General features: G+C 35.1%; 2 protein-coding genes across 3 annotated transcripts in view; both read right to left on the bottom strand.

The window, feature by feature from the left end:
- LOC134839129 (heterogeneous nuclear ribonucleoprotein H2-like) overlaps positions 1-20,688 on the bottom strand; it is a 46,486-nt gene extending 25,798 nt beyond the window's left edge. For both annotated transcript variants that reach the window (XM_063854572.1, XM_063854573.1), the window contains exons 1-5: positions 20,493-20,688; positions 20,026-20,175; positions 19,480-19,692; positions 18,983-19,139; positions 18,298-18,593 (exon numbers count right to left, since the gene is read on the bottom strand). In XM_063854572.1, coding sequence (XP_063710642.1) covers positions 18,298-18,593; positions 18,983-19,139; positions 19,480-19,692; positions 20,026-20,175; positions 20,493-20,685 — 1,009 coding nt within the window. In that variant the 5' untranslated portion in view covers positions 20,686-20,688. The remainder of the gene's footprint in view (positions 1-18,297; positions 18,594-18,982; positions 19,140-19,479; positions 19,693-20,025; positions 20,176-20,492) is intronic.
- A 92-nt stretch (positions 20,689-20,780) lies between these two features.
- Positions 20,781-27,820, bottom strand: part of LOC134838897 (synaptojanin-2-binding protein-like) — a 156,448-nt gene continuing 149,408 nt past the window's right edge. The window contains exon 3 of the mRNA XM_063854202.1: positions 20,781-21,254. Within this exon, the coding sequence (XP_063710272.1) occupies positions 20,946-21,254 (309 nt within the window). The 3' untranslated portion in view covers positions 20,781-20,945. The remainder of the gene's footprint in view (positions 21,255-27,820) is intronic.

The raw sequence follows: 27,820 nt of genomic DNA, 5'->3' as shown, positions 1-27,820 counted from the left end.
ATTGACACTTCGCTGGTGAAAGTTTTAGACCGAAACGCTTAATACATTCAAAGATTTTGCGTAAGTTGGACAGGAGTTCGGATACAAATAGTAATCATATTAAATTGTTTGCAAATTAGATTGCATTCATTGTAAAAGGTATTACATTTACAACCAATCTAATTTGCAAACAATTTAATATGATTATTATTATAATTTGGCAGTGAAAAAATTAAGTTTTTGGGAAATGTAATCACCCCAAATGGAATACAACCAGCAACTGAAAAAATTCAAAATTCTCAGCCAAATTAGAATGCCAGAGACACCGTTTGCTGTTCGAGCTCAAATAAGGCGAAACATTTTTTTCATGAGAAAGAAAGTAGCAATGGCTGTCCGGCAGATAGATGAAACACCAGGAGTCGAGCTCAAGTCAGCTGAAACTTATGACCAAATCTTTCTCCTCTGAAGACTCATATAGCTCGTTGTCGAGCAATGACAAATGACTGTTGGAAGTTTGTTGGAAAAAAAACAGGACATGGCATCTACTTCAAGGCACCAATTTCCAACGACTTTTAGATCGTGTTGCAATTTGCAAGTCATCATGGCCAGATGGATAGACAAGAGTTTTGAGTCGTCCGCAAAACTGTAAAAACTCGAGGCTAATGCCACGGGATAATCCAATACGTATACTAGGAATAACAAGGGACCCAAGATTGAACCTTGTGGAAAACTACACTCTCGACAAGTAGAACATGATTTCACAGAGCTGGCCTGAACAAATTGTTTGCGTCCCGTTAAGTACGCTTCAATCACTCTCAACAACTTAACTCCGACTCCAATGTTCCTCAATTTATTTAGGAGTATCAAAAGCTTTAACAAAATCTAGATAGACGTCTTGAACTCTGAAGGAGGGATTATAAGTCGCCTCATTTTGCATCGTTTGAAGGGTGATCCTAATTTTTTGTTCGTGTGTGCTCCTCTGGTGAAATTGAAACTTCGAAATTAAAATTACTAAAACAATGATTTTTGTCTACGTAAGTTTTGTTAACTTAGTTTGCCCTCCTTTCAACAAACGAAATGCACTGAACTTTAAAAGAAATCAAAAGTTAAACCGCTAAAAAAAAAAAAATTGAGCCTGGAAAAAATATTCATGACCTATTTAAGAAACTGAACTACGTTCACCGCCACTTAAAAAATCACAGATGAAGTGGAGCTACTCAACTTTTGTGATTCAATGCAAACATAGGATTACCAGCTAGAGAATAAATTATATGTCACGAAACTAGCTTTGTAAAAAAGTATGAATCGGTAACTAAGTCAACAAAATTTCAAAGTTTCAATTTAACCAGAGGAGAACAAACGAACAAAAATTAGGATCACCCTTCAAACGATGCAAAATGAGGTGACTATGTCGATATAACACTGGCCAAAATTTTTAAAGCCGAATAAAAATATTACGAAAATTAAAAACAAAAAGCTCAAACTAACATTATTGGTTCAATACCAACAATCATTTCGAAGAGGGAATTGAAAGAGGCATACATACTACAAATACGTCTGTTGCAATAAACTTCGAAAAAAAGCATTCAAGAAGATGAGTATTGTCTCCTGTGCGACGCCCGTTGCGCCACAAAAGTTCCCGGAAGATTATGCTATCGTAAAAAAATTGAACTTAAGACTCGAAAACGCCCCAACCCCCTACATAACGTGTAAAAACATTAAAATCTATTTTTTTTTCTCTTCAGACAACAAAATATAGGGTGACTATAACAATATGAAGCCAGAGACAAAGCTGAATTTCGCAATCAAAGCAAAAAAAAACGGCAAAAGTAGCTAAATAGCTCGAAAAAAAGCAAACACGAAGCGAAATAAGGAAAAACAAAGGCAAAGAAGCCTTGAAAAATTGAACGTATGTTGTTCCGGAATGAAACCTCTGGCCTGGAGATCGGGAGTCTGACGTCCTAGCATTTCTTTCACAGTCGCTTGAAAATTTACTTGCACTAGCTACCAATCAAGCAGCTACAGATGCTATCAAATTGCGAATGGTATGCAGCAAAGGATCCAACTTAAGAATATAACTACTTCAATGTTCCGGTTTTGAATCTCCGACCTCGAGTAGAAAATTAGCAGCTTATTTAAAGGAGATTTCTTCAACTCGTTTTTTCAATTGAAAGAATGACTTGACTACTCATTCTTTCAGTTCTTTCATTTTATACTCAGATTTGCGAGGGTAGTTTTCGCGAACGTCAAAAAGTTTATAGGGAAACGACCAAAATGTCAAATGGCATTTTTGATGACGTGACTTTACAACAAAAATAGGGCTCCAATGGATGATTATTCAGAAGAGCTTCTTGAAACCAGCTCTTTCGGTTGTTCCCTTAATTCTAGATTTTGGAAATTATTGTTTTTTTTTTGAAAAGTTAAGAAAATAACCAATGTCAAAACATGCCCATTTTCAGACCATTATTTTTAGAAACGAACATATGGACGTAGCCGCTAATGCAAGAGAAGTCCCTATAACATGTTTTTTCGATTAAACCTTTAATCTAAGATAAGTGCGGAGGTTTCATGAGAAAAAAATCACAAAAAATAGGTCAAAATTCACTACACTGAAGTTTTCGAAGGCCGTAAAACGTGCGTAAAGGCAAAAAAGCAGAATATTCATGAAAATAAGAGAGTAGCCAGTTATTCCATTGCAGTCTCTTTTGTAGAATCGTAATATATATAGAGAAAAACTTCAATTTCTGAAAAAAGGGCAAAAAAAGAGCAGCCAAAAAAACAATAAAACAACCAATTCCTAAAAACTTAATCGAAGCATTTTTACACAGAGGTGAAGCTTCTTAGAAATCAAATGTCAAAGCACATTAAAATGTACTGTATATCAAAATTGCCATCAAAAGTAGCATTATCATTTGCGACTTAGGTTGGAAAAAAAGTTGCATCGTACGATCACACAAAGCTACGATCATATAATCAAACAGGAACTAACATTTGCCATCAATAAGGAACTTTGTATTCGGGTGTTTTTTGTTTTCCACGCAAAATCAGGTTCAAAAAATAATCATCGGAATTTCGAAAAAAAAATCTGAATGTCGAGAAAAATCAGTTGAAAATTTTCGGTTTTTCGTCTTAATTTCGACCAAATAAAGTTAAGATTTTAAGTTAAATTGGTCATTTAGACTGAAAAGATTAACTGGAAACTAGTTTTGAAAATTATATTTGGGAGTTCGCTAGCAGAACTTTATTAGAAAAATGTTTTTAAAAAAACTGTTAAAAGAAAAAAACGTTTATTTCAGGTTAAATTTTGAGTTTCATTTTTCCGTTTTTTGTCGATTTTCATTTTTTTTACGCGCGGGTATAGATTTATCATCACACCACAAAAAACAAAAAAAGCGAGACTAAATTAGTGAACTTAATAATTTGAAAAGTTTTATTGGCGAAATGGAGCTACGCAACTCTTGCGACACAACAATCATAAAAAATGAAAAGAAAAAGATGAAAAACATCTGGGGCGCAGCTAAAGCTGAACTACGTGATTGAATGCGAAACTGGACTTTGCCCAAAACCTTAGTTGTTTCTCTACTAAATTAAATGAGAAGTGTAAAAAAATGAGATTTTGGAATTTTCCCACAAACAAACCATTTCTCTTACAAAAAAACAATAAAAAGTAGCTACTTAAGCAGGAAAAATCGTGCAACCGCTTGTTTCGATTGAACGTTTCATCTCAGATTTGATAGCATAGTTTTTAATGATTTTCGAGTAAGGTAAAAAAAACGGTCATGTTTCAAAACTTAATTGAAGGTAACAACTTTTTTCAAAAGAAATTGGGCGTACCAAATTACAAAAGTAAGCTTCCACACAGAGGCGAAGCTGCGCTTTGCAAACAATTGCGAGAACACGACCAAAAAGCAGCTCTATCAAGTGGAATAAGAAATAGTAAAAATAAGCCTCGGGTAAGTAAAAACTCGGCTACGTGTAGGATTCGAATCTGCGACCTTGCAACTTTGAGTTTCACCACTGGCCACTAAGCCACGGATGCATAAACTCCCCGCAAACTAGCCACTAATAACCAAGCTACATAAGCTACTAAATTGCCAATTCGATACCGCAAAAGGGGCACCAAATACGAAAAAAAAACACAATTTTGCATGTAATAAATTCGAAAGTATGAAGTCAAATTATGTACAAATAAAGCATTTCAAAAAAATAGCGAGATACAATGATTGAAAATTTCGGAAAAAGAGCTTTTTATCATTGTACTACTACACTTGCAAAAATTACTTGAAATTAGGCGCAATCTTTGTCTCAGAAAATATTCATAAACAACATTAGAAAACATCGAAAAACATTTAACGGGCGACAAGTAAGGCAAAAAACTGGGTCAAACCCCGTTAAGCCTCAAAAAAACTTTTGTCATAAAAAATTTTCAGCTATAAGCTTTTAAAACTCGAAGTTTTTACTGTTAGTCTCCTCTGAAACACACAGAATAAAAAATGATTCGCCTTCCTAAGTGCGCAATTTGAGATTGCTAAGACTATATAACATTCTAAAAATTGAATAAACTAGAACAAATCTTTTAAAAAACATTCAAAATCAGAGTTTTTCAAATTACAAAACAACTTTCAATTAGAGTACTAAATGTTTAAATCTAAAAAAATCTTTGATAATTCGGCTGCTAAAAAAGTTTAAAAAAAAACGAAAACAAACTTCAATTTTTTGTAAGATTATTTGAAAAAAATATTTTCTAAGGTAAATTAAAATACTAAATTCTAACTTGAAAGTGACTGCACCAGCATTTGAAAGTAGTAGTACTTGAAAGTAAATGAACGTTTGTCAGAAAAGTTTTTAATCGGAAAAACTTCTAGTTCCCGGTTACAAGTACACTTGCTCTCACAAGTAAAATGAGCCGAACGAACATTCTACTGTTGCAGGCACTTGAAACTAACTTCAGCAGCATTTGAAAGTAGCAGCACTTCAAAAAAACTCCACATTTGTAAGAAGAATTATTAACGGAAAAAAAAGATTCACGATCTTCAAAGTGCACAAAAACATTAAATTTGCGTGTAATAATTTGAATATAGTAAACTATAGCCATCCACACTAACTTTACATGTAACAAAATATAGCCAACTGACAGTTGGAAAACAGTTATGAACAATAGCAAACAGAAAAAACACTAACTTTGTGAAAAAATCACAGCTTTCAAATTTCAAACATAAATAGTTGCCTTTTAAGCTCTGAGAATCTAGAACAATTTATGATTAGCGCTTTTTTGCTAATATGAACCCAACTAGAGAAAACTGGACCAATAGGTAATCTTTTTATTTCCCAGGAAATCTAAATTTTAAATTCTACTTTCGAAACTAGAAATGGTTCGCATTTTTTGCGCCATTTCCACGTTTATATTTGGAGAGTGCTAATAACTTAGATCAGCAGACTGACGTCCTAGCATTTGTTTCACAGTCACTTGAAAATTTATAAGCACTAGCTACCATTAAAGCAGCTACAGATGCTATCAAATTGCGAATGGTATGCAGCAAAGGATCCAACTTAAGAATATAACTACTTCAATGTTCCGGTTTTGAATCTCCGACCTTGAGTAGAGTATTAGCAGCTTATTTAGAGGAGATTTCTACAACTCGTTTTTTCAATTGAAAGAATGACTACTCATTCTCTCAGTTCTTTCATTTTAAACTCAGATTTGCGAGGGTAGTTTTCGCGAACGTCAAAACGTGAAAAAAGGGCGAAAAAAAAGTGCAGCAAAAAACAACCAATTCCTAAAAACTTAATCAAAGCATTTTTACACAGAGGTGAAGCTTCTTTAAAATCAAATGTCAAAGCACAATAAAATGTACTGCTAATCGAGTCTGTTATATCAAAATTGCCATCAAAAGCAGCATTATCATTTGCGACTTAGGTTGGAAAAAAAAATTGCATCGTACGATCACACAAAGCTACGATCATATAATCAAACAGGAACTAACATTTGCCATCAAAAAGGAACTTTGTATTCGGGTGTCTTTTTTTGTTTTCCACGTAAAATCAGGTTCAACAAATAATCATCGGAATGAGTTCAGCGATATAACATAAAAGAGCCATTTCAGGACCTGATTCCAAGGACCATGATTCCAAGGACCATGAAAAAAAATCTGAATGTCGAGAAAAATCAGTTGAAAATTTTCGGTTTTTCGTCTTAATTTCGACCGAATGAAGTTACAATTTTAAGTTAAAATGGTCATTTAGGCTGAAAAGATTAACTGGAAACTAGTTTTGAAAGTTATATTTGGCGCTTCATTAGCAGAACTTAATTAGAAAAATATTTCTAAAAAAACTGTTGAAAGAAAAAAAACGTTTATTTCCAGTTAAATTTTTCTATTTATTTTTCCGTTTTTTGTCGATTTTCATTTACTTTTTTTACGCGTGGGTATAGTTTTATCATCACACCACCACGAGAAAAAAAAAACGAGACTAAATTAGTGAACTTAATAATTTGAAGTTTTATTGGCGAAATGGAGCTACCCAACTCTTGCGACACAACAATCATAAAAAATGAAAAGAAAAAGATGAAAAACATCTGGAGCGCAGCTAAAGCTGAACTACGTGATTGAATGCGAAACTGGACTTTGCCCAAAACCTTAGTTGTTTCTCTACTAAAGTAAATGAGAAGTGTGAAAAAATGAGAATTTGGAATTTTCCCACAAACAAACCATTTCTCTTACAAAAAAACAATAAAAAGTAGCTACTTAAGCAGGAAAAATCGTGCAACCGCTTGTTTCGATTGAACGTTTCATCTCAGATTTGATAGCATAGTTTTTAATGATTTTCGAGTAAGGTAAAAAAAACGGTCATGTTTCAAAACTTAATTGAAGGTAACAACTTTTTTCAAAAGAAATTGGGCGTACCAAATTACAAAAGTAAGCTTCCACACAGAGGCGAAGCTGCGCTTTGCAAACAATTGCGAGAACACGACCAAAAAGCAGCTCTATCAAGTGGATTAAGAAATAGTAAAAATAAGCCTCGAGTAAGCAAAAACTCGGCTACGTGTAGGATTCGAATCGGCGACCTTGCAACTTTGAGTTTCACGCACTGGCCACTAAGCCACGGATGCCTAATCTCCCCGCAAACTAGCCACTACTATACCAAGCTACATATGCTAATAAATTGCCAATTCGATACGCAAAAGTGGCACCAAATAAGAAAAAAAAACACAATTTTGCATGTAAAAAATTCGAAAGTATGAAGTCAAATTATGTACAAATAAAGCATTTCAAAAAAATAGCAAGATACAATGATTGAAAATTTCGAAAAAAGAGCTTTTTATCATTGTACTACTACACTTGCAAAAATTACTTGAAATTAGGCGCAATCTTTGTCTCGTAAATATTCATAAACAACATTAGAAAACATCGAAAAACATTTAACGAGCGACAAGTAAGGCAAAAAACTGGGTCAAACCCCGTTAAGCCTCAAACAAAACTTTTGTCATAAAAAATTTTCAGCTATAAGCTATTAAAACTTGAAGTTTTTACTGTTAGTCTCCTCTGAAACACAGAATAAAAAATGATTCGCCTTCCTAAGTGCGCAATTTGAGATTGCTAAGACTATATAACAATCTAAAAATTGAATAAACTAGAACAAATCTTTTAAAAAAACATTCAAAATCAGAGTTTTTCAAATTACAAAACAACTTTCAATTAGAGTACTAAATATTTAAATCTAAAAAAATCTTTGATAATTCGGCTGCTAAAAAAGTAAAAAAAAAACGGAAAACGAAAACAAACTTCAATTTTTTATAAGATTATTTGAAACAATTATTTTCTAAGGTAAATTAAAATACTAAGTTCTAACTTGAAAGTGACTGCAGCAGCATTTGAAAGTAGTAGTACTTGAAAGTAAATGAACGTTTGTCAGAAAAGTTTTTAATCGGAAAAACTTCTAGTTCCCGGTTACAAGTACACTTGCTCTCACAAGTAAAATGAGCCGAACGAACATTCTACTGTTGCAGGCACTTGAAACTAACTTCAGCAGCATTTGAAAGTAGCAGCACTTCAAAGTAACTCCACATTTGTAAGAAGAATTATTAACGGAAAAAAAAGATTCACGATCTTCAAAGTGCACAAAAACATTAAATTTGCGTGTAATAATTTGAATATAGTAAACTATAGCCATCCATACTAACTTTACATGTAACAAAACATAGCCAACTGACAGTTGGAAAACAGTTATGAACAATAGCGAACAGAAAAAATACTAACTTTGTGAAAAAATCAGAGCTTTCAAATTTCAAAAATAAATAGTTGCCTTTTAAGCTCTGAGAATCTAGAACAATTTATGATTAGCGCTTTTTTGCTAATATGAACCCAACTAGAGAAAACTGGACCAATAGGTAATCTTTTTATTCCCCAGGAAATCTAAATTTTAAATTCTACTTTCGAAACTAGAAATGGTTCGCATTTTTTGCGCCATTTCCACGTTTATATTTGGAGAGTGCTAATAACTTAGATCAGCAGACTGACGTCCTAGCATTTGTTTCACAGTCACTTGAAAATTTATAAGCACTAGCTACCATTAAAGCAGCTACAGATGCTATCAAATTGCGAATGGTATGCAGCAAAGGATCCAACTTAAGAATATAACTACTTCAATGTTCCGGTTTTGAATCTCCGACCTTGAGTAGAGTATTAGCAGCTTATTTAGAGGAGATTTCTACAACTCGTTTTTTCAATTGAAAGAATGACTACTCATTCTCTCAGTTCTTTCATTTTAAACTCAGATTTGCGAGGGTAGTTTTCGCGAACGTCAAAACGTGAAAAAAGGGCGAAAAAAAAGTGCAGCAAAAAACAACCAATTCCTAAAAACTTAATCAAAGCATTTTTACACAGAGGTGAAGCTTCTTTAAAATCAAATGTCAAAGCACAATAAAATGTACTGCTAATCCAGTCTGTTATATCAAAATTGCCATCAAAAGCAGCATTATCATTTGCGACTTAGGTTGGAAAAAAAAATTGCATCGTACGATCACACAAAGCTACGATCATATAATCAAACAGGAACTAACATTTGCCATCAAAAAGGAACTTTGTATTCGGGTGTCTTTTTTTGTTTTCCACGTAAAATCAGGTTCAACAAATAATCATCGGAATGAGTTCAGCGATATAACATAAAAGAGCCATTTCAGGACCTGATTCCAAGGACCATGATTCCAAGGACCATGAAAAAAAATCTGAATGTCGAGAAAAATCAGTTGAAAATTTTCGGTTTTTCGTCTTAATTTCGACCGAATGAAGTTACATTTTTAAGTTAAAATGGTCATTTAGGCTGAAAAGATTAACTGGAAACTAGTTTTGAAAGTTATATTTGGCGCTTCATTAGCAGAACTTAATTAGAAAAATATTTCTAAAAAAACTGTTGAAAGAAAAAAAACGTTTATTTCCAGTTAAATTTTTCTATTTATTTTTCCGTTTTTTGTCGATTTTCATTTACTTTTTTTACGCGTGGGTATAGTTTTATCATCACACCACCACGAGAAAAAAAAACGAGACTAAATTAGTGAACTTAATAATTTGAAGTTTTATTGGCGAAATGGAGCTACCCAACTCTTGCGACACAACAATCATAAAAAATGAAAAGAAAAAGATGAAAAACATCTGGAGCGCAGCTAAAGCTGAACTACGTGATTGAATGCGAAACTGGACTTTGCCCAAAACCTTAGTTGTTTCTCTACTAAAGTAAATGAGAAGTGTGAAAAAATGAGAATTTGGAATTTTCCCAAAGTGCACAAAAACATTAAATTTGCGTGTAATAATTTGAATATAGTAAACTATAGCCATCCATACTAACTTTACATGTAACAAAACATAGCCAACTGACAGTTGGAAAACAGTTATGAACAATAGCGAACAGAAAAAAAACTAACTTTGTGAAAAAATCAGAGCTTTCAAATTTCAAAAATAAATAGTTGCCTTTTAAGCTCTGAGAATCTAGAACAATTTATGATTAGCGCTTTTTTGCTAATATGAACCCAACTAGAGAAAACTGGACCAATAGGTAATCTTTTTATTCCCCAGGAAATCTAAATTTTAAATTCTACTTTCGAAACTAGAAATGGTTCGCATTTTTTGCGCCATTTCCACGTTTATATTTGGAGAGTGCTAATAACTTAGATCAGCAGACTGACGTCCTAGCATTTGTTTCACAGTCACTTGAAAATTTATAAGCACTAGCTACCATTAAAGCAGCTACAGATGCTATCAAATTGCGAATGGTATGCAGCAAAGGATCCAACTTAAGAATATAACTACTTCAATGTTCCGGTTTTGAATCTCCGACCTTGAGTAGAGTATTAGCAGCTTATTTAGAGGAGATTTCTACAACTCGTTTTTTCAATTGAAAGAATGACTACTCATTCTCTCAGTTCTTTCATTTTAAACTCAGATTTGCGAGGGTAGTTTTCGCGAACGTCAAAACGTGAAAAAAGGGCGAAAAAAAAGTGCAGCAAAAAACAACCAATTCCTAAAAACTTAATCAAAGCATTTTTACACAGAGGTGAAGCTTCTTTAAAATCAAATGTCAAAGCACAATAAAATGTACTGCTAATCCAGTCTGTTATATCAAAATTGCCATCAAAAGCAGCATTATCATTTGCGACTTAGGTTGGAAAAAAAAATTGCATCGTACGATCACACAAAGCTACGATCATATAATCAAACAGGAACTAACATTTGCCATCAAAAAGGAACTTTGTATTCGGGTGTCTTTTTTTGTTTTCCACGTAAAATCAGGTTCAACAAATAATCATCGGAATGAGTTCAGCGATATAACATAAAAGAGCCATTTCAGGACCTGATTCCAAGGACCATGATTCCAAGGACCATGAAAAAAAATCTGAATGTCGAGAAAAATCAGTTGAAAATTTTCGGTTTTTCGTCTTAATTTCGACCGAATGAAGTTACATTTTTAAGTTAAAATGGTCATTTAGGCTGAAAAGATTAACTGGAAACTAGTTTTGAAAGTTAAATTTGGCGCTTCATTAGCAGAACTTAATTAGAAAAATATTTCTAAAAAAACTGTTGAAAGAAAAAAAACGTTTATTTCCAGTTAAATTTTTCTATTTATTTTTCCGTTTTTTGTCGATTTTCATTTACTTTTTTTACGCGTGGGTATAGTTTTATCATCACACCACCACGAGAAAAAAAAACGAGACTAAATTAGTGAACTTAATAATTTGAAGTTTTATTGGCGAAATGGAGCTACCCAACTCTTGCGACACAACAATCATAAAAAATGAAAAGAAAAAGATGAAAAACATCTGGAGCGCAGCTAAAGCTGAACTACGTGATTGAATGCGAAACTGGACTTTGCCCAAAACCTTAGTTGTTTCTCTACTAAAGTAAATGAGAAGTGTGAAAAAATGAGAATTTGGAATTTTCCCACAAACAAACCATTTCTCTTACAAAAAAACAATAAAAAGTAGCTACTTAAGCAGGAAAAATCGTGCAACCGCTTGTTTCGATTGAACGTTTCATCTCAGATTTGATAGCATAGTTTTTAATGATTTTCGAGTAAGGTCAAAAAAACGGTCATGTTTCAAAACTTAATTGAAGGTAACAACTTTTTTCAAAAGAAATTGGGCGTACCAAATTACAAAAGTAAGCTTCCACACAGAGGCGAAGCTGCGCTTTGCAAACAATTGCGAGAACACGACCAAAAAGCAGCTCTATCAAGTGGATTAAGAAATAGTAAAAATAAGCCTCGAGTAAGTAAAAACTCGGCTACGTGTAGGATTCGAATCGGCGACCTTGCAACTTTGAGTTTCACGCACTGGCCACTAAGCCACGGATGCCTTATCTCCCCGCAAACTAGCCACTACTATACCAAGCTACATATGCTAATAAATTGCCAATTCGATACGCAAAAGTGGCACCAAATAAGAAAAAAAAACACAATTTTGCATGTAAAAAATTCGAAAGTATGAAGTCAAATTATGTACAAATAAAGCATTTCAAAAAAATAGCAAGATACAATGATTGAAAATTTCGAAAAAAGAGCTTTTTATCATTGTACTACTACACTTGCAAAAATTACTTGAAATTAGGCGCAATCTTTGTCTCGTAAATATTCATAAACAACATTAGAAAACATCGAAAAACATTTAACGAGCGACAAGTAAGGCAAAAAACTGGGTCAAACCCCGTTAAGCCTCAAACAAAACTTTTGTCATAAAAAATTTTCAGCTATAAGCTATTAAAACTTGAAGTTTTTACTGTTAGTCTCCTCTGAAACACAGAATAAAAAATGATTCGCCTTCCTAAGTGCGCAATTTGAGATTGCTAAGACTATATAACAATCTAAAAATTGAATAAACTAGAACAAATCTTTTAAAAAAACATTCAAAATCAGAGTTTTTCAAATTACAAAACAACTTTCAATTAGAGTACTAAATGTTTAAATCTAAAAAAATCTTTGATAATTCGGCTGCTAAAAAAGTAAAAAAAAAAACGGAAAACGAAAACAAACTTCAATTTTTTGTAAGATTATTTGAAACAATTATTTTCTAAGGTAAATTAAAATATTAAGTTCTAACTTGAAAGTGACTGCAGCAGCATTTGAAAGTAGTAGTACTTGAAAGTAAATGAACGTTTGTCAGAAAAGTTTTTAATCGGAAAAACTTCTAGTTCCCGGTTACAAGTACACTTGCTCTCACAAGTAAAATGAGCCGAACGAACATTCTACTGTTGCAGGCACTTGAAACTAACTTCAGCAGCATTTGAAAGTAGCAGCACTTCAAAGTAACTCCACATTTGTAAGAAGAATTATTAACGGAAAAAAAGATTCACGATCTTCAAAGTGCACAAAAACATTAAATTTGCGTGTAATAATTTGAATATAGTAAACTATAGCCATCCATACTAACTTTACATGTAACAAAACATAGCCAACTGACAGTTGGAAAACAGTTATGAACAATAGCGAACAGAAAAAATACTAACTTTGTGAAAAAATCAGAGCTTTCAAATTTCAAAAATAAATAGTTGCCTTTTAAGCTCTGAGAATCTAGAACAATTTATGATTAGCGCTTTTTTGCTAATATGAACCCAACTAGAGAAAACTGGACCAATAGGTAATCTTTTTATTCCCCAGGAAATCTAAATTTTAAATTCTACTTTCGAAACTAGAAATGGTTCGCATTTTTTGCGCCATTTCCACGTTTATATTTGGAGAGTGCTAATAACTTAGATCAGCAGACTGACGTCCTAGCATTTGTTTCACAGTCACTTGAAAATTTACTAGCACTACCAACCAATAAAGCAGCTACAGATGCTATCAAATTGCGAATGGTATGCAGCAAAGGATCCAACTTAAGAATATAACTACTTCAATGTTCCGGTTTTGAATCTCCGACCTTGAGTAGAGTATTAGCAGCTTATTTAGAGGAGATTTCTACAACTCGTTTTTTCAATTGACAGAATGACTACTCATTCTCTCAGTTCTTTCATTTTGAACTCAGATTTTCGAGGGTAGTTTTCGCGAACGTCAAAAAGTTTATGGGGAAACGACCAAAATGTCAAATGGCATTTTTGATGACGTGACTTTACAACAAAAATAGGGCTCCAATGGATGATTATTCAGAAGAGCTTCTTGAAACCAGCTCTTTCGGTTGTTCCCTTAATTCTAGATTTTGGAATATATTGTTTTTTTGAAAAGTTAAAAAAATAACCATGTCAAAACATGCCCATTTTCAGGCCGTTATTTTTAGAAACGAAGATATTGAAAACGAAGTCGCTAATGCAAGAGAAGTCCCTATGACATGTTATTTCAATTAAACCTTTAATCTAAGATTAGTGCGGAGGTTTCATGAATCGTTCAATATTTTTCGAGAAAAACTTCAATTTCTGAAAAAAGGGCGAAAAAAACGTGCAGCAAAAAACAACCAATTCCTAAAAACTTAATCAAAGCATTTTTACACAGAGGTGAAGCTTCTTTAAAATCAAATGTCAAAGCAAATTAAAATGTACTGCTTATGCAGTCTGTTATATCAAAATTGCCATCAAAAGTAGCAATATCATTTGCGACTTAGGTTGGAAAAAAAGTTGCATCGTACGATCACACAAAGCTACGATCATATAATCAAACAGGAACTAACATTTGCCATCAAAAAGGAACTTTGTATTCGGGTGTCTTTTTTTGTTTTCCACGCAAAATCAGGTTCAACAAATAATCATCGGAATGAGTTCAGCGATATATCATAAAAAAACCATTTCAGGTCCTGATTCCAAGGACGATGAAAAAAAAGGTCGAGAAAAATCAGTTGAAAATTTTCGGTTTTTCGTCTTAATTTCGACCGAATGAAGTTACGATTTTAAGTTAAAATGGTCATTTAGGCTGAAAAGATTAACTGGAAACTAGTTTTGAAAGTTATATTTGGCGCTTCATTAGCAGAACTTAATTAGAAAAATATTTCTAAAAAAACTGTTGAAAGAAAAAAACGTTTATTTCCAGTTAAATTTTTCTATTTATTTTTCCGTTTTTTGTCGATTTTCATTTACTTTTTTTACGCGTGGGTATAGTTTTATCATCACACCACCACGAGAAAAAAAAACGAGACTAAATTAGTGAACTTAATAATTTGAAAAGTTATATTGGCGAAATGGAGCTACGCAACTCTTGCGACACAACAATCATAAAAAATGAAAAGAAAAAGATGAAAAACATCTGGGGCGCAGCTAAAGTTGAACTACGTGATTGAATGCGAAACTGCACTTTGCCCAAAACTTAAGTTGTTTCTCTACTAAAGTAAATGAGAAGTGTGAAAAATGAGATTTTGGAATTTTCCCACAAACAAACCATTTCTCTTACAAAAAAAACAATAAAAAGTAGCTACTTAAGCAAGCAAATTGGTGCAACCGCTTGTTTCGATTGAACGTTTCATCTCAGATTTGATAGCATCGTTTTAAATGATTTTCGAGTAAGGTCAAAAAAACGGTCATGTTTCAAAACTTTGACTTAATTGAAGGTAACAACTTTTTTCAAAAGAAATTGGGCGTAACAAATTACAAAAGTAAGCTTCCACACAGAGGCGAAGCTGCGCTTCGCAAACAATTGCGAGAACACGACCAAAAAGCAGCTCTATCAAGTGGATTAAGAAATAGTAAAAATAAGCCTCGAGTAAGTAAAAACTCGGCTACGTGTAGGATTCGAATCGGCGACCTTGCAACTTTGAGTTTCACGCACTGGCCACTAAGCCACGGATGCCTAAACTCCCCGCAAACTAGCCACTAATAACCAAGCTACATATGCTAATAAATTGCCAATTCGATACCGCAAAAGTGGCACCAAATAAGAAAAAAAAACACAATTTTGCATGTAAAAAATTCGAAAGTATAAAGTCAAACTAGCGTTTAACGCACCTTCGGTGCTTCGAAATTTTTCGCCAGCTCATGAAAAACCGCGTAAATTGGAAACAACATCGGCAAACTTTAAGTGTACCCAGAAATTACAAAACAACTTTCAATTAGAGTACTAAATGTTTAAATCTAAAAATATCTTTGATAATTCGGCTGCTAAAGAAGTAAAAAAAAACGGAAAATGAAAAAAAACTTCAATTTTTTCGTAAGATAATTTGAAAAAATATATTTTCTAAGGCAAAACAAAACTACTAAATTCTAACATGAAAGTGACTGCAGCAGCATTTGAAAGTAGCAGCACATGAAAGTAAATGAACGTTTGTCAGAAAAGTTTTTAATCGGAAAAACTTCTAGTTCCCGGTTACAAGTACACTTGCTCTCACAACTAAAATAAACGAACGAGAATTCTACTGTTGCCGGCACTTGAAACTAACTACAGCAGCATTTGAAAGTAGCAGCACTTCAAAGTAACTCCACATTTGTAAGAAGAATTATTAACGGAAAAAAAAGATTCACGATCTTCAAAGTGCACAAAAACATTAAATTTGCGTGTAATAATTTGAATATAGTAAACTATAGCCATCCACACTAACTTTACATGTAACAAAACATAGCCAACTGACAGTTGGAAAACAGAAATGAACAATAGCAAACAGAAAAAACACTTTGTGAAAAAATCTCAACTGTCAAATTTCAAAAAAAAAAAATAGATGCCATTTATGCTCTGAGAATCTAGAACAATTTATGATTAGTGCTTTTTTGCTAATATGAACCCAACTAGAGAAAACTGGATCAATAGGTAATCTTTTTATTCCCCTGGAAATCTAAATTTTAAATTCTATTTTCGAAACTAGAAATGGTTCGCGTTTTTTGCGCCATTTCCACGTTTATGTTTAGAGAGCGCTATTAACTTAAATTTTTGCAGATGAAAATCAATTGAACTCAAAAAATGCATATAAACCTAAGTGCATTCATAAATGCATGAAAATGTATGAATGCAAATTTGAAGTTATTAGAGTATTTTAAGACATTTTCCAGGAAAAAAATATCATCAAGATCTAAATAAGAGTTTTCAGTCCGTTCATCACACTTAATTAGAAAGTATTAAAATTGTGTATCAATTATGCATTTTAAAAACCTCGCGAAATATTTCGAGCAGGAAAATTTGCGAAAGGAGATTTTAATTGCTACACTGTTGTATGAAGCTTTTTCGGTTCAATTGATGAATTAAAAATGCATCAACTGTGTTATTTTTTTAACAAATCAAATTTTAAAGCACATATGACACTATACTGCTACGGCAGTCAACCGATTCAAAAAAGCCACTTAAAGTAGCACTTTTATGGCGACTTATGTTGAAAAAAAAAGAAGGTTCTTACTTATACACTCGTTTCGCAGGTGTAAACAACCTGTTGTGTCGATTAAACCTGAGATTAAACTGTCAGCAAATCAATAAGTTGACGTTTCCGAGAAGGGCAGCTTTTCTTTCAAAAAATTTGTGCGTAACCATTTATGCAGAAGAGTTTCGCCCAACCTGTAAGGGCGCACGCAGGATAGTTCTCGAGAAAAGTCAGAAACTTTCAAAAAACGGTCAAAAAATCTAAATTTAGACTTTTCCGAGAGCCATATTTTTGTGTAAAAAAATTGATCGTAGTCGCTTATGCAAAAGAGCTTTCCTTAATTCGTTTTATGGCTTGAACATATCAGATACAGGAGCGTATTTTTTGGTAAAATTCAAAAAATTCAGAAAACGCTCAAAAAACACAATTGACTTTTCCGAGGACGATAACTTTTTGAACAGAAAACTTAGTGAGTGACCTTTTATGCAGAAGAGATCGCTCAACCTGTAATTTCGATTGAACCTAAAAACCCAGGTTTGGCAGGGTAGTTCTCGAGAATAATCAAGATTGAAAAAAAAACGTTCAAAAAAATGAAAATTGTCCGTAGGGGAGCTTTCGAAATCCGCTCAAATTATTGAAACAGAAATCTCAGATTTGGTAGGTTAATTTTTGAGAAAACAAAAAAAGTCAAAAATATCGGTCAAATATTCCCCCCACACTCTTTTACGAACGCTGTAGACAAAGTCGTAAAGAAAAAGAGACCAGGCGAGTATGCAGACACAAAAGTAAAGCTGGTTTTTCTATGGATACCCATTTTTGAAAATCGCTAAAAGTTTTTGAGAAAAAAAATTTTGCGAAAAGTGATAAAATTTCCGAAAGCTTCTCGAAAATAAAATAAAAGATCCAGTCCCAAACATTTTCATAATACCTGTTTTTATCGAACAGGAACTCCAGGCAAACATGCCAAGCAAGACATCTGAAATTGAATTAGAAACTGAACAATATTACGAAGGGGAAGCAAGGCCGACAATCTTTGAACAAACACCAATTGAGCCGAAAACAAAACTGATTTTGTACAAAAACTTTAAAAAGTTTCATGTCCCCCTGAAATTACCCTGTAGTAACATTACTTATCCAGTAGTTATTAATAACTTAGTACCCACCCAGCTAGTACCCACCCTTGATTTTGTTTAACTAGTTGTTAGCCCGAAAAAAAGTCTACACTCCGATTTGATAACGCTTGCTAATCGGAAGCTTAATGAACATGTTCGGAACATTCTGTGCTACTTGCAGCAACCGACTATCCTTCTTATGTATGGAAACATACCAAAATTGCAAACAAATGAGCACTTTTATTTGAGACTTAGGTTGGAAAAAAAGTTATTTCGTAGTATTACACAACGCTCCGCTTCCGTATAATCCGAAACCAGTTTCCCGAAAAAAATCATTGGTAATTGACAAGTTACAAAAGGTCTTTTAATACTAGTTAAAGCTGTTTAAATCAGAAGAAAGTTCTATGGTTTGGAAATACGGTCATTATAGGCCTAACTATTATATGCCTGATGTTTGCTTACCTGGAACCAAAGGAGCATAGCCTCCATTGTACTCTAGCGGAACCATCCTCGCTGGCGGTCTCAACTCAGGCTCAGGTGGGTAGTATTCGGGAATGCGAGGTATATCAGTCTCATAGCGTCGAGCCAACATAATTGGCGGAGGGCTTCGTCGTCTCGGTGGCACATTATGGCTCGATCTATGAGATGGATATGGCTCTCTGTCTCGGCTGCGCGATCTCCGTCTCTCGCTTCGACCTGAATGTCTTTCCATGTATCTTTCCACTTCGTTGAACGAGCAGCGAAACACCTCTATATACCTACATTAATAAGTAGTTCAATTTTCTTATGTGACCGGAAAATTTAAAATATTAATTACACATGATATTCTTGTATTTTGTGAAAACCTCGTCCATCTAACATTCATTTCCAGCCTCAGCCAAGCACAGACTCCTGTCACAAAATCGTAGCTAGAATAATTGCAACAACAGAAAATCATGGGCTATTACTCCACTAAAGCCGTCCAAATACCAGAAACCTGCCTTTTCCATCTCAGTGCCAGACCAGCATCAGTAAATTATTGATTTACTATTATTATTTGTAATAATAACATTGATAATAAAAACCCTTTTCTGATTCCTCCAAATGACTGCAACAACCTGCATCATCCAGAACCAGGTTTGATACCACTAACTCGACATCCACTCACCTGGATCCAATGTTCTTTCTGTGTTTCTTCAGAGCATTTTGCACGTCTTCCTCAGTGGCTAATTCCACGAATGCGTCCCCGTTGCATGTGGATCCCCTGCGAGATCCCTCACTCGTAGGCGGACCGAACAGAATACCGTCTTGCAACACATCACAACCTTCGCAACACACCACCCCTTCACATACCAGAAACCAAACCCTAACCAAATTTTCATTTCAACGATAAACTCTTTACATATATCATTTGTCAGCCTAGGTATTTAAACAACAGCCCCTTTCAATAGCTTTCCAGCCTGTAAACTCACTGGTTATTTCAAATTGGAAACTACAGGTTTATGCTAAATTTGAGCTAAACCAGAAAAAAAATCACCTCAATATCAATAAAACTAGCAGCCCATGATCTAAAAATCAGACTTCTTTCGCTGTTTCAAACAACCGAAGCCATCTTTACACACTCCAAAATCTTTTCCATCATTCCACCATGGCGTTCCAAAGTACCTGAAAGAAACGCTTTAAGCTCCGCTTCTTTGACCATAAATGGAAGTCCCCTTAGCTGCACGAAGTTGTTTTGGGTTGAAGACCTGCCGCCCCCTCCTCCTCCTCCTCCGCTGGATTGTCTGCCGCCTCCCGACATCCTACCGGAAGCCGCCGAAACCCTGTCCCCTCCACCACCCGCAACTCGGTCTCTCTCGGCGCCCGTACTGCGAAACACTAGAAACAAAAGCCACAATTCAGCATCTCATGCATTGGCACCTTTCGTTTTCTTGTAGTACCACTCATAAGACACGGATTACCTGGAATTTAAATTACAAGTTACGCACGCAAAAAAAACGTAGTGAAAACTTTGAGATACATCTCCTTCCTAATTATTTCGACTATCAATCTCCGGTCCATTTCCTAAACGAACGATCAGGTAATCAAAAAAGCTCTATTGACGTCGCCAGAATTTTAATTAAAACCCTATCCAATCCACAAAACTGTTTCCATGACTAAAATCAAACTAAATTTCCGCCAGTAATTTGACGAAGGCCCAGATAAATTTACCTTCAACGTATCGAGAGCCGATATGTTTGCGATGTTTCTTTATTGCTTCATCCACCTCTTTCTCATTTCGAAGACTAACGAGACAGTCTCCAGTAAATTTTCCCCTCTGAAATAATTTCTCGATCTGAGACGCCTTCACGTCCACATCGGCTGAAACATAAGAGAGTAACGCTATCATATTTCCTCGAGACATTGACAGGGTCAAAATACAAAGTTAACTCCAACTTGAAATTGTTTCGACAAAGCATTGTGGTCGAAGGCTCTATTAAGGATGAAAAATGCTCGAATATGAGTCATATGTTCAAGTTCAACGGTATCGTTAAGACGAGCACTAAAATTTATCATCGCAAGTTAACAGGGGGTTCAGTTGGTTCTCGATTTACCGTCTTTTTTTGAAACAATAAGTTTGACTATCCGCAGAATCTTGAGACAACGAAATCTGAAAAAAGAGACATTAAAAATCTTACGCGAAAGAAAATCGACAATCTCATTATCTGTCACTGAAAAAGGCAAGCCTTTCAAAACAACCACACACTGAGTTGAGTTATCTTTTTCAGAGCGCTTCCTAGTATTATCACTCTCCTCTATATCGTAAGAAATAGTCCTGCTCATTCTTTCTTCTGATAGAGCTGCACCAGATTCCAGAAAATCATTGTCCATTTTGATTCTGAAAAAAAAAACCAAATAACAAGTCGAGTTACGCCAGGTTCGTGTTTCATGCCATGGAGACAGCAAAATAGCCACAAACGTTTAAATTCTTAGGCAATATTTTAATTTATTTATATAAAATCTAAATTTTCAAATTTGTCTGCAAAACGTGGGTAACTGAAATTGAGTTCAACATTGATGTCTACGCCCTTCCTCTTCTACAAGCGAAATAACGTAGTTTTCGACAATTTTTAGTAAAAACAACTTGAAGTTCATCTTCTGAACAAGTTCCATCCTCTCTTTCGTGCGAGATACAACGTGATAAGCGACAGAGCTAAAGCACCGGTTGTTGCAAGGATGACATTGGAGGCAGTGAACATACTATTGTTTGAGGATGAGGGTGATGTTAAAAGCGAATTAGTTTGGATTGCTGAGGTGGCTCGTGCCAGTGCCTTTCGCTCGGCGTCCTGCTCGACCAACAGTTGGCAGGTATTTCCTGTTCGTAGAAACAGAGAGACTGCTTCGTTGTGCGTGACGTTGCGAACTGAGACACCGTCAATTTCTAGGATCCGATCTCCTTCCTAATTTCAAAACAAAATATTTAGCGCATCGGCTTCCTTCAAAAAACCCTGAGGCTTAAATCATAGCTTTTTATTTAGCACATCAACAAAAAATAAAACCTCAGCAATCGAACTTTTGGAACCACTTGCGATCTAACCCAAAACAGATCATGACAAGCTAGCTGACATAACATAAGACGAAAGCCAAAAAGTATAAATAAAAGTTATCAAAAACGTCGGTCGAACAAAAAATTAACAGCAAAACTTAGTCTCAAAAGTTTTATTAAAGAAAAACATGCCAAATAACACAATAGAATGTTATTTAGCATTGAAACAAAACTTGCGAAGCGGTAAAAAAAATCGAAAATTCTTAAGTAAACATCCGTTGAGTTGAAAAAAAATATATATATATATATATTTCAAAAAAAACTATCAAACAACGCAAAATGAGCCATTAAGCCATTATATCAATATGAACCCAGGCGAAGCTGTAACTCACAGGCACAAGCAAGAAGACGGCAAAACTTAGAAAAATCTGCTATATGCTGCAATCGAACATCCCAGTTGGATATTAGGATATTATTGCAAAGAAGCAACCAAACCAGAATAAAACCACCGACCTCGAAACAAGGAGTCATGTCCTAGCGTCTGGGACAAAGTAACTCGATATTATACAAACACTAGCCACCAATCAAACAGCTACATATTCTTCTAAGTTGTCATTGCTTGGAAATTTACCAAAAGTGCCACCAAATGAGCACTTTTATTTTCGATTTGTGTAGCAAGAAAGTGGAGTTCGTTATGACACTACGCTTCGCTGGTGTCAATAAGCAAGAAAATTTTAGGCCGAAATAAACAAAATAACAAGGAAATTAAACTAATCGAAAAGGGTAAATCAACCACTCACAAGAAACTTCGAAAATAATGGGTATTTAAACAGCAGAAAAGCTCAAAATGTGTCTGTTAGAAGAATACATACACGGATACACCCCAAAGCTAGGGTCCTATGTATTAAGATTGTCTTTAGTTTTCCATGCATTAAGATTGGTTATATGTTCTCTGTATTAAGATTGGTTATAGGTTGTCAGTGCGGTGTTCTTTAAAAAAATTAAAATTATTTCTACCGTGAATGCATCACTCCAATTGGACAAAAAAAAACATTCTTCCCTTTTTAGTTTTTACTATTGGCAGTTATTCACTTCACCTCTACAAATTCAGTCAGTCTATAAACTTCAGCAGCTTTACTTTCTCTTTCTTGCCTAAAAACTTCAGTCATTTTTGTTCTCAGCACTTTTCTCAGCCCTAATCTTCAGCAAACTTTCATCTAGTTCTTCTTGAAATTACGGTTCTCTTCAGCTCTACAACTTCAGTCAGACAATAAACCTTATTTTCTCTTGCTCAACACCTTCTCGCCTAAAAATTTCAGTCATTTTCTTTATCTCAGCTCTTTTCTCATCAATATTTTTCAACAAAATTTCATCTAGTTCTACTGAAAATTACGCTCTTTAAAAACTTCAACTTAAAAAATTTCCTAAAATTACACTAAAATGCCCCAATTCTAGCTGAAAATTTCATGCAACAAATGTCTGGGTTATTCAATACACTAATACAATCAACACAGCAACCTAGCAGTCAAGACCGGGCTCAAATGCATACGGCTGTCAGCTTGTTCCTGGCTGGGCTAACGGACCCAAAAGAATTGATTGAGAGCCTGGATTACAGCCGTTTGATTCTCGACGAAATCGAGGAAGAATTGACGGCTGAAGCAGATAACGGAGAGAAAACAACGACCGACATTGAGATGGAGGTGGTTGAAAGTTGCTCGCCAGAGCATCTAGAGAGCCTGTTAGGCGGAATGACGGAAGCGACGAAGAAGGAGTGTAGGCTGCATACCCAGAAAGTGGACATCCACCGTGAACTTGCGGTCACGGAGTCTTCAGCGGTATATACATTTTCTTTTCAGTTGACTCTGACACCTCGTTTTTTTCTCACTAAAACCAAATTCTTGTTTGGCTTTAGTTTACAAAAACGCAGAAAAAAAATGGAGAGTTATGTTCGAATGGGTTCAGAGGAGGAGGAAAAGGAGAAGGAGCCACAGCTTGTTCCGTCAACTGCGGAAGATTTGAAAGGCCTCAAAGTGAATAAATTAATCGGCCATCTTTATTCTACAAAGAACAAAGAGGCGAGTGAATCGAATCAGCAAGGCATTCTTGAAGGAATAATAGTACTCAATACGCGATCGGGTTAAATCAGACGAAGAACTTGAAAAATTTTTGATGAACAACAAAAATACGTACGCCAGAACACGAAGTAGTCAACTGATTCGGCTCTATCGACTGGTTGAGAAGTTTTCTCTGCTCGAAAAAGTAGATATTGGCTTCAAGCCTTCCGAGTTACTCAACAAGTTGTCGGCTATAAAAGAGGTTTGCAAAACCAAACCAGAGTTGTGGGCAGACGATGCCACTTTGATCGATAGCAGCAGTGACGAGTAGAGCAGCAGTAGTGAAGGTGGCGAGCAATGAAAATCTAAAACAATCATAGATCAACAGTGTGATGGTCTATAGCCATCATTACCCATATAACCTCAAAGCTGTCAGTCCATTTCAACCTTAAAAATATTTGCTGCCAATATTTATCATAAATGTTTACGGTCTTATCTGGTGCTTAATCTACTTTAGCTGACTACATATATATTTACACCGGATCTTTAATAAGGCTGAAGATTGACTTTATGTATAGCACAGATAGGAGCTTAGAACAAATCAGACACAGAGAGAGCCAAATAGCAATTCAATAACCAGTTGAAACTCCTGTTTTGATAAAATCCTGAGTTACCACGTTTCGAAGACAATATCGTCTTGGCCCCTGCAACTAAATACTTCTCAGTAAAAACGAGAATGCTTTCATATAGCTGAATTGGTACAGAACACCGCCAGCCTTGATAGAATAGACTAATCCCAATAGTTCACAAGACAACACTATGACTAAAGCACCTTGTAATAAACAGCTTTATTCAAAAGATTTTTATCGTAACATACGTATTCTCTTCAAATTTGACACAAAATTACTAGTGACGAACTGTATTATATTGTCTTGTGAAACAAAGTTAATTAAAGTAGCCTTTCCATTCATTTTTCAATGAATACAATGAGCCATAAACAAACAATATGAACCACAAAATGAATTAGTCGGTTAAGGAAGCAAATATTTGTTTTATTTGGCATCGAGTTTGTAAAGCAGCTCTCTTGTAGATTGAGGGAAACCACACTTGAATCGGTCTGTTGAAACTGTCATAAAAATATGTAATTGAAGCTAACAAAAGCCAGTTGAAGCTAACAAAAGCCAATGTTTGCCCAGCATACCTATAAGTTGCGTCTTAATAGCGAAATTCTTTGAAATTTTTGGAAACATATCCGAGAGGAAACATCCTAGAAATCTGAATGATAATTGAGGATGTAAAGAACACAATTTGCTCATTTCAAAAATGTCAACCATTGTACTTGAAATTTTTTGATGATCTCGCCGTTGCGATCAATTAATAGGACTGATCGACGTTCGCCGATTAGAATCACGCGAATAGGTTTATCAGTTATTTTTTCAAATTTCAATTCAACGCCCAACCGGGCACCAGTAAGTTCTGGACGATTACCGCTCTCACCCAAGTGCAAATCGCTCGTAAGAGTGAACACTGGGTTAACGTTGTTGCGGAAATTAGACATATTGATAAAGTTACCGCCTTGAACGAATCCGAGTGATCTCATTGTTGTCGAATAAATTTGTACATGACTTTTCCCTAAGTCGATAGGCGTTCCTCCTACAGAATTTCCCTCGCGAATTACTCGAATTGTCCACAAGTCGAGATCTTCAAAATTGAAGGGATTTGTTGCATAGCTTCCGGTAAAAATTTCTTCAGGCACCATAGATAATTGTAAACGACTTATCGGCGCTCGGTTGAAAATGTCGTCTCTAAAATAAACACTAGTTCCGCTTGGAATGAGAAAAGACGCTGCGACAACTTCTTTAAACTCGCATTCGGCCACTTTTCTATTAAGAGCGCGGTCAATGGATAAGTGAGTTTCTTGTCTAAATTCCAGCATGTGAACTAGGCAAGTAGCATTCACAATTTTTACTCTAAAAATTTGAGGCTTACAATTTGTTGAACTTTTCAACAATATGAATTGATTCGTGACTCGAGTTAACCGAAGGCGTACTTCAACCCCAGGTAGTAGATATTTGTCAATTCCGGTCAAGAATGCATCGTTGAGTCGGAAATGATATCTCCAATTTCGTCCTGATTTTACAAATTCGTATCGATTTCTAAAATAAGGCTTTCGTAGCCTTGGCATGCCAAAAAAACCCTGTTTGTATTGGGCATCGCTAGACAAATTTACTTCCAAAAGTGCCTTGTAAGGATGTAGATTGTTAGATGATGATACTACAGTTCCATTCAAACTCACTTCTACATTTTGCTAAATGCTCTAAGCTAGATTATTGACAAAATAGGCTTTTCCGTTTTAATAGGAGTAGTGTTGTCGACAACCGCTTCCGCGTCTTCTTCTTTCTCTGCTTCAGAGGATCTTGTCCCTCTCCCAATCATCTGGAGCTCAAGTCCAAATATACATTTTTCGTCTCAATAACAGTCCCGCAAACATCGGTCTTTGACCCCGTAAATTCAAATTCTATGAATGGTGCATACGCATTTGCGGAGGAAAGACGCGCTCGTCATATCCTCACTGAAAGTCTACGAGAACTTGACCACTTGAAAACAGATCAAGAGCTGAATGAGTTACCGATGTTGGGGGCTCAGATCTGACAAAAGAATTGGACGACACAAAAGAAGTGGACTATGGGCAACTATGCGATTGGAATGATAATTAATATCCATCCATCAAGTATTCGAAAGAGACAGACAGACAGACGGATGCTCGATTGTCCACGACTGAATTATAAAGCAATATAAAATCAAATGAATGAGTGAATAAAGATATGCTTTTGGTTGATTGCCACCTGGTGGCGAGGTCGTGAGCCGTCATCTGGATACTTGTAGCTAACTAGCTCCGATTCGTAGAACCTACACAAAATTTCCTCTCCATTTTTGTCTTTTAGAACATAAGTGACTCGTTGATTTCTGTCCAAAAGTTTTGATACAAACTTGATGAAAAACAGCTCATCAGTAAAACGCTGCTGATATCCTTTTCGGAATGAGATATCCGTTCGAGCTGATATGCGCATTGAATCGCACAACTTAATGTTAATTTTTCGTCTGCTGCTTCTCACACCATTGTTCTTGTTTTGGGAAAAATTAACTGAAACAATCTTTTAACATGTTTTCGTTCAACATCAATCGGCGACATCGGCGGCGTTTATACGGATATTGATAATTTTTGCGAACTTTTGCAAATTATTAAAATAACGAAAACTACCCGAATCTTCAAAATATTTATATATTATACTCTTCAGCGTTCTAATGAATCGTTCCACGACACAGCTTTTGGACTCGCTGTATATATGATATTTTCATCTCCATTTTTGTCTTTTAGAACAAAAGTGACTGGTTGATTTCTGTCTAAAGGTTTTGAACAAACTTGATGAAAAACAGCTCATCAGTAAAACGCTGCTGATATCCTTTTCGGATTGAGATATCCGTTCGAGCTGATATGCGCACAACACTGAATCGCCCAATTTAAAGTTGATTTTTCGTCTGTTCTTCTTTTGGGGAAGGTTAACTGAATCAATCTTTCAACATGTTTTCGTTCAACATCAATCGGCGACATCGGCGGCGTTTTCACGGGTATTGATAATTTTTGCGAACTTTTGCAAATTAGTATCATAACAAAAACTACCCGAATCTTCATATTATTTATATATTATACTCTTCAGCGTGCTAATGAATCGTTCCGCGACACAGCTTTTGGACTCGCTGTATTTATGATAAACTTCAATTTTTCTATCAGCGGAAAATTTGGCAATTACACCTTTGAACTCTTTTCCTTGATCTAAACATATTTTATTTGGCATAGAAAGTGGGTTATCAATGTTGATCATTTTCAGAAACGCATCAATCACAGTTGTTGCATATTTGTTCTCTTGAGTTTGGCCCCTCAAGTATCGACTCAACACATCGACTGCAACTAAAAGATATTTTGTACCGCTGTTCTCGTTTGCAATTTTATCCATATAGGCAACGTCCATGGACCAAAAATGCTTAATGCCCAAACTGACAATACCCAGACGTTTGTATTTGAACTTATTTTGCTTAAATTAGTAATAAGTGGATGATAATTTCAAAAATTGAACAAACTTTTTTGCGCGAAAGCCCACTTGCAGATTTGAACACTTCCATATGCCGCCGGATGTGTCGGAGTAGTAAATTTGGAGGCAAATTTCCCTTAAGAGCCAATCTTTACTCCGATAATTGGGGTTGTTGATGTGATCTGTGAGCTTCGTCTTGCTCTCGACACTCGACGCTTCATTATTGTTGTTGTTATTCGTATTCGTAGTCGTCAAGTGACGGCGGCTCGTCTTTATACGCCCATCTTGTTCTTGCTGCTGTTGTTTTTTATTCTTCTTGACTTTGGCTATTGCCA

The sequence above is a fragment of the Symsagittifera roscoffensis genome, chromosome 2 (genome assembly GCF_963678635.1).
Source record: "Symsagittifera roscoffensis chromosome 2, txSymRosc1.1, whole genome shotgun sequence".
NCBI lineage: Eukaryota > Metazoa > Xenacoelomorpha > Acoela > Convolutidae > Symsagittifera > Symsagittifera roscoffensis.
The sequence above is the reverse complement of the archived record's forward strand: the minus strand, read 5'-3'. Positions and strand labels throughout refer to the sequence as shown.